Consider the following 8,007-nt stretch of genomic DNA (forward strand, 5'->3'; position numbering starts at 1 on the left):
AGTACAGTGTATTTTGCATACTTTTATTCTCTTAAGTATTAAAATCCAGACATTGCCTTATCACAAATGTTATAATAAGAACAGAAAAATAATGAAATCTTAGTCTCTTGGCAAACTTGCAAGAAGTCAAACGTACCAACAGATCTCCACAGTCACCGCAAAAAATGCCTTCCAAAGAAGACCAGCAATTACAGCCGTGGACCCTGAACGTCTCCACCCCGGCACGCACCCCACCAGCTGCCAGGTCGGGCACCTTTGTGGAGGTGGAGGAAGGGAGCAGGCCAGCCCTGAGCACGCACCGGCTGAGAAGGGCCCAGGTGAGGAGGAGAGAGAGGGCTTTCCCTGGGACAGCCCCTGCCTCACCCTGCCAGCTCTGAGCCTTCCGAGAGCAACCCGCAGAGCTGGGACACCATCCCACCGCCTGCAAGTCACAGCTAGCACGCCCTGCTTTCACTCCCCTCCGCTGGTCTGGCTCCTAACGAACAAGTGAGCATGCCCACCCTTTTCAGCCCCCCAAGGAGACCCCCAGCAGTGCGCCCAGGCACTCTGCTCAGAGCGGGAGCTGTGGGGAGCGGGGCGGGCAGCTCGCACCGTCGTGGCCAGGGATGCACATCCAAACTGGGGGCTGCTTTCCGACTGGATTACACCAGTGTGGCCAGGACTGCAAGTTCAGATCACTACCGATATTCCTAGCACATTAGAAAGAAAACTTTAAAAAAAGATTCTTCTTTTAGCACAACTCAGCACAATTTGCAATTGCTGTGTTTTGTGTATTCCACTTCCTCTTCCTCTACATTTCTCATAACATCAGAGAGAACATTTGGCATGATCATCTTCCCTGATAAACTCCATTTTGCAGTTCAGAAAAAATTTCTGGGGACGGTGACCACTTTCAACAATTCCCAACCCAGTAACTGCATTGTGTATTTATTTATCAAGCAGCTACATCAATTTCCATAAATAGCTAAAAATGTGCACTCAAACTTACAGAACATTCGTACATTCAGGAAAAAAAATAAAACAAACCACAAACTTGTAAATATTATTCTTATGTTCAGTAAAGCAGCCATGAACTTTGAAATCTGACAGCTGTATTACAGAAGTCAAGAAAAAGTGCCTTAATGATATTGGAAGGGTTACAAATGGTAGCACAGGAGTTTGAATACAGAAGGAACTAAGAAATTTTAATGGTCTATACAACTTTCCTTTTGTGAATTTTGCCAAGACAACAGGATTTGCAAACAGAAGAAGTTCAAAACTTCTATATATTTTACCAAATCAATCTTGTTAATTTGGTGAATCAAGTTTGCTGGTTTTGCACAACTAGTTTGCATTATTCACACAGAATAAATAGACTTTATGCTGGATCAAGCATTTGAACATGAAAATTTGTTGCTCAAGTATGAAAGGTTATTCTCACATACAAATCACAAATTGTTGGTGCTAGTACATACCCTCCAAATCACGTCAGCAAATAGCAGCAGTTACGCAGAAGCAAAAAAAACCAGCAATGTTTCAAAAATTGGGGAAAAGGAAAAAGAATCCTTAAGCTTAGTCATCACCTCAAGTAGCATTTGGACAAAAAGGTCCTAAACTGACCTACCGCCAACCTAATTGACCCAACGTCAAATGAGGAGTATTCAGTTTCCAGATGAACCCCAACGTGGAATGAGGAGTGAATATCTACGCTCGCTTCAAGCGGCGTATCACTTGGTGGATCTGTTGCAAGTTCTCACCTTCTCAGGAGAGAAGAGGACGTTCTCATCACGAAGGTTTAAAGGCAGCTTGAACGAGAATGCAACCAGAACACGGATGAAAGGGCAGCTCCTCTGTAAAGCAGAAGCATGCCTCCTGCCAACTACACCCAACCCATCTCTGCAGTCCACAAATGAGCAGAGGAGGGCAGCTGTGGTTGTGAGGATCCAGAAGCACCAAGCAGCTGTATGAAGGCCGCTGTGCCAGACCAAATCTTTACCAGAGCACAGGAGTTAGACCTTGTGGTACCACATCACCATAGCTCCTACAGGATCCACACTAGGACCCACGACTGATGGAGGGAACAGGCTAGCAAGGTGACAGTGTTCACTGTCAGTGCAGGATTATTCAGCACAGTAAGGACAAGGCCTTTCAGAAGGAGCTGAGTGTGTGACCAGGTGACAAAAAGAGCAGATAAAATTGATCGTGAACACATATGACGTGATACACAGCAGGGGAGACAGAAAAGCCTCTAGCCTTACCCCTGCAGTGATGGGCTTTAGGTTGAACGCGACTGCTCTATGGCTATCCCTAACCAATTTTGAAGTCCCCCTGAGAGATCTGAAGACTTGTCTGCAGAACTGATCATTAGATGATCTAAACAGGCACTGCGGTGCGGGAATCCCTCAGCACCACAGAATTACACTGTCCCATGTTAACAATACACAACTCTTAACAACTGTATTTTCCTGTCTCTCACACAGGTCTCCCGGCAAGAGAGGAGGCCCTGTGCCTAAGAATGGAAGCTGCTCCAGACCCTTAACAAAGAGCACCACAGCAGTCAAATCAAGAAAGGTAAGGACACACCATTGACACTGAAAGATTTACAGAGTCTAGCTTGGGTTTTGGCCTCCTTCTCAGCCACAGACAGTTGATAAATCTGCTGGTATCAAATGTAATATTTGTCTAGGGTGTCTTCCATGCTGCATAGACACAATACACTTTACAAAGTTTTAATATCCACATCTCTAACCACATAGTTCTGAAATAATCCTTTGTTGTATGATGCCTCAGTATAAGGAATACTTCATGAACTTCCCAAGCCATTTAATATCTGCTATTAAGTCCAAGCGTAGAAAGATCTGCCACCAGGTACTTTGCTTTAGGAAACCCTACAGAGCAGGAACAAGTTCTAAACACATCGCACGCAGAGAGAGAGTCCTGCTTAGACAGCCTGACAGGAGGAAGAGAACACATACACAGCAGACAGCAAGGGGAAGAGAAGAGTTTTTAAATACAGTGTGTTACCATCTTAAATAAAAATGCCATTCACTATTGGTGCTTTTCCAAGAAATCCTTCTAGTTTTAACAATATCACCCCAAACCCTATGCATTATTACCTCCTAATCCTAACGCACCTATTCACACAGTGGTTATAACACCCACTCTCCACACCATCTTTTTCTTTTAAAAACCCAACTGAAGAAAAACAAATGCCTTGATGACTAGAGCTTAAACATAAAGATAGGACGGCAGGTCCTCGTATGGGAGGCCTACCAGGAAAAGATTAACTGCAGGCTTTGGGCGTGAACATGTGTAACACCTCCTCCATTGCCCCACTTACTCCATGCAAGTGCCAGAAGAGCATCTAAGCTGGTCGGCCTTTACAGTGTCTGCAAAAGAGATACAGAAAACAATATACCAAAGGAAACAATTTCACCTATTTGAAAGAAAATATCCATTTCTAGTTATTGCAAGGTTGCATTCAGGTTCCAATCTGCTACACGGAGGCATCAGCTACTGACTTTGAATTGTGGCAATAGGAAATTCTTTATTTTCTAAAAGAGAAGGTGAGGTTTTTTCCCCAGCTTCATGGCACTTACTTTCCAGTTGCCTAGGTTTTCATTTACCAAATACAGCAGCATTATATCTATATCTGTTCTGCCCTCCCGATAGAGGACAATCCACCCCCGTAAACATTCTGTCAAAGAAAAGCAGACAGCAGATGTGATTTCTTCTTGGAGAGCCTTTAAAATTTAAATCTGAATTACTTGAGAGGACAGCTCTAGCTCCTACATTATGCTAAGACACAGACACACTCCTGTGGGTCGTGTTACTAAAAGTAAAAGTTTAAAGCAAACTGTGCTAGCTGCACATACGAGTGTCTTTCAAATGAACATTAGACAATTTTGGCATACAGTAGATATTTCCACACTTCACTAACAGAAGAGCGGGTTTTATGCCTGCATACAAAACAGAACACTTGTACAAGGAATATTCATATCCCTCACATGCTTCCTGGTAAACCAGTGCTAAAAATACATACTGGTCTGTAAGGGTTAATGAGATGTATTTAAAGCCACAAAATCACCATGGCTCAGACCCCTCCTAGTTCGCAGTGCATAGACTTATACCCGTAGAGAAGGGGCAGCACAGGCCTTGAAGACAATAGATCGAAGTCAAATGGAGAAGCAAACAGATTCTCTGTTCAAAACAGCAGTATGGCCTTGAACATCATCAAAAAGTGAGATGGTACCATGTGGAAAATACTCACTACGTGACTCTGCTGGAAATGATACGGTTTGGAAATGTGGTCATTTCTGATAAGTATGCCAAGTCCATTTTGAAATTAGAGCAGAAATCTTATACTAATTAATGGAAAGCATAGCACCATTTTATCTTACTGAGATAATCTTTCTCTGCTTCTAGGAACAAAGATATTGTAAGATGTTCAACTCCAGCACAAACTCCTCGGAAAACAACTGCAGCCACAGCACAGTAGTAACTAAGACAGTCATTCCCCTGGTCTACAGTTTAATTTTCATAGTAGGACTCTTGCTGAATGGTGTGGCAGCATGGATCTTTCTGTATGTTTCTAGCAAAAAGAGTTTCATTGTCTATCTCAAAAACATTGTCATTGCTGATCTCCTAATGAGCTTGACATTTCCTTTCAAAATCCTTGCCGATTCAGAAATTGCACCTCCACAGCTCAACATGTTTGTGTGCAGATACTCTGCTGTTGTTTTTTACACAAACATGTATATCGGGATAACGTTTTTTGGCTTCATAGGTTTTGACAGATACTACAAAATTGTAAAGCCTTTATTCACCTCCTTTGTTCACACGGTTAACTACAGTAAGGTGGTCTCTATAATCATATGGTTATTGTTAATGCTTATATCATTTCCAAACATGATTTTAACTAATGAAATCACTAAAGAAAATTATTCCAGGAAATGTATAGGTCTTAAAAGTGAGCTTGGCAGGCAGTGGCACAAGGCGTCAAGTTATATTTGCACAGGGATTTTCTGGGTTGTTTTTCTTCTGCTAATCATTTTTTACACTTCTATATCAAAAAAAATATATAGCTCTTATAAAAGATTCAGAAGGAACTCAGATGTGACCAAGAGAAAAACCAGCCGTAATATATTCAGTATCATGTTTGTATTTGTTATTTGCTTTGTACCCTATCACCTCTGCAGAATACCATACACTTTAAGTCAAACTAGCTCACAGTTCAACTGCCAGTCAAAAAAAAATCTGTTCTATGCAAAGGAGTTTACTCTTGCACTGTCTGCTGCAAATGTGTGCCTTGATCCCATTATTTATTTTTTCCTCTGCCTACCTTTTAAAGAAAAGCTGTATCAAAAACTGCATCTCAAGCTGAAAACTTCAAGTGAGGTTGAAATTTCTAAATCCAGAAGATCAAACACACTTCGGGAAAGTATAAACATAGTGTAGGTTCAGGTCTGTAAAATAATGCACATTTCAGAAAGTTATTCAAGAATGCAAATGTCTCAGAAACTGAACAGATGAGAACCAGTAATAAAATGGAAAAAAATGTTTCAGCATAAAATATCAAGTGCTGTTTCTCTGTATAAAAACATTATTGCATGTTGCCGATATATTTACTACGTGCTACTTCAGCTGATGCTCTGATTGCATTATGGTGTGATATGACCTATCCGGATCTCAAAAAAAAAAAAAAAAAAAAAAGAGAGAGGAATAACTGGAACAACACATTCTGGAGCTCCAGGCCATGGTTCTCTGAAAGGATTATCCAACAGACCCCACAATCGCATGTGCTGTTGTTTCTCACGAAGCCAGGCACGACACAGGTGACGATGGGAACAACTGATACCTCCTCCTTGACTGGAGCAGACCCCACAGAAGCAACACGAGGAAGTTCAGCACAAGTCTCTGCCCTGGCCTCCACCAGCCCACAAAAAGAGGACTGAGACCCTGAGGGAAAGCTCTCTCCTGTATTTACCAGGTCACAAAGAAAAGAGTTGAAGGCAACGCGCAGCTTAAGGAAGGACTCTATTCCAACAACTGGGGGGGGGAAGATCAGGGGAAGAAAAAAAAAGGGGAAAAAACCCACACATCAAATCCTCAAAGATCTGTACAAAGCCTGAAAAACCCTTGGTAAAATTAGAGAGAGATATATAGGTTTCCTTAAGGGAAACTTTCCATAAAATTAAGAATTAAACATGACTATTCGTCACCCTTGGGCACCAAATGTCAGAATATTTCTATAAAATGTGATGCTCCATATAAGCAGGTGTTTAAAGATGATCCTTCTATAAACTAAATAGCACAGTTACACTGTACCATATTTCTCAGGACTTTTCTGAAATAACATAATGTACGCAAAAAATGTTCATACCAAACTGACTGAGATTTTAGTAACTCCCTTGACGTTGCTGCAGAAGGAGGTAAGAACACTCAAGGAGTCGTTTGAAAATGCACAAGTAGAGCTGTCTAGAAACTCTGGGGTATATTTAAATCCAGGAAGAATGATTTGTTGGTTTTCTCATGGTTTTGGCATGATGATAAAGCATTTCTCTCTGTACAAAGGTAATAAATGAAAGCCACCAACCTTCTGTATATAAATATAATCTCTTTTTTAAGTGCATTTTTCAGCGCAGCTTTTTTTTTTTTGCTTGAGTTTATTGTTGTACAGGGAAAACACACCAGTGTATAAAGTACCCACAAAAGCTTTCAAGCAGCAACTCTGGTAGCTGAATGCTTTCATTTTACTTAACAAAGAAGATAATAGGTACAGAAAACAGAAGTTACATGTGCCTCACCTTTCTGCCACCCTGCTTCATTTTAGTCCTAACAGATAATCTCTCAAAGTGAAAGATTTTTAAATATACAGTCTTTAAACCTTCCCCAAGGCTGTGGGTAACTCCTCTTGGTCTGAGACCACCAATGTACAGTAACAGTATTCTGCCATCATACAGGGTTATATTTCAACTAAAGAACTGGACAACTCTGCCAAGTTTAAACACACCTCTCTGGAGCATATTTACCTCCATTCATTTCCTGCTTGCCTCAAGAGTGGTTGCACCCCAAGCCCAGAAAGCAGCCTGCACCCGACACCTGGGGAGCCTGGATGCTCACCTGATGGCAGGGGCTGCGGGACCCTCAGCCCAAACCAGCCCTTAGGGACTGCAGGGGAAGGCTGCGTTTTGGCTGTGGTTTTTAAAGAAAATACATAAAAGATTATTTATACAGTTCTTTCAGAGCTCCCTGACTCTTGTCAAACTGAGACTTTGCAGGCTCTTCCCTCCAAGCAAGGGAAATGGCCTGTTGGGGAAGGGAATCTGCTGCTTTGTGGGAGATTCTTTGTCATTTATGGCAAAAACATTTAGTTCCTTACATGGCATGGCTTGGAAATTGTCTACGTAAATCTAAGTAATTGTGGCTGTGAAAGCACATTGGCATACAGAGATGAAAACACTTCCACAATACATATTTGTATAACTTTTTAATTACTTTGCAAGCTTTGAAAAAAATATTTATATCGCAAGATTGTCTCCTCACCCCACCAGATTACTGATACTAGAACAACAAAAATCTGCATACAGGCACCCAGGGGAAAGGATGCCGACCAACATACTTTTTCAAAAGTGACACTAAATTTCTAGCTTTTACTTTGCTCTGAAAAATCTTCCTCCGATAGCTCACTAGTCAGAAAACGCTTTTGTGACTCCCGATCCTACCGCAATTTGCGACCCTGTGAGTGACAAGTATAACACCATTATTAAACCAAGCTTCTGCTCCATTTCCCCGGCCTCACTCTTTACTTTGCTATATGAACCAGGATGGAAAGGTATGGGGCCAATTTTTTTCCCCCGCACTGGGTTAAGTTAATTCTTTTACACCTTCCCCAGCGCATCACACCTCAGATAAACCTAGCCAGCTCTTCAGACACCCAGAAGTCTTGTGGTCACACTACAGGCCAGCTCTTGCCTTGTCAACCTTCCACCTGGAGGAATTTCCCTAAAATTCTTGCAGTGAAAGTTA

At 41.7% G+C, this 8,007-nt stretch overlaps 1 protein-coding gene across 1 annotated transcript; it reads left to right on the plus strand.

The window, feature by feature from the left end:
- Nucleotides 1-4,422: 4,422 nt before the first annotated feature.
- Nucleotides 4,423-5,436, plus strand: P2RY14 (purinergic receptor P2Y, G-protein coupled, 14). The gene has a single exon (XM_009710427.1). It carries the CDS (start codon nucleotides 4,423-4,425, stop codon nucleotides 5,434-5,436), a length of 1,014 nt encoding a protein of 337 aa, XP_009708729.1.
- The last annotated feature ends 2,571 nt before the right edge of the window (nucleotides 5,437-8,007 follow it).

The sequence above is a fragment of the Cariama cristata genome, unplaced genomic scaffold (assembly GCF_000690535.1).
Source record: "Cariama cristata isolate BGI_N322 unplaced genomic scaffold, ASM69053v1 scaffold24701, whole genome shotgun sequence".
NCBI lineage: Eukaryota > Metazoa > Chordata > Aves > Cariamiformes > Cariamidae > Cariama > Cariama cristata.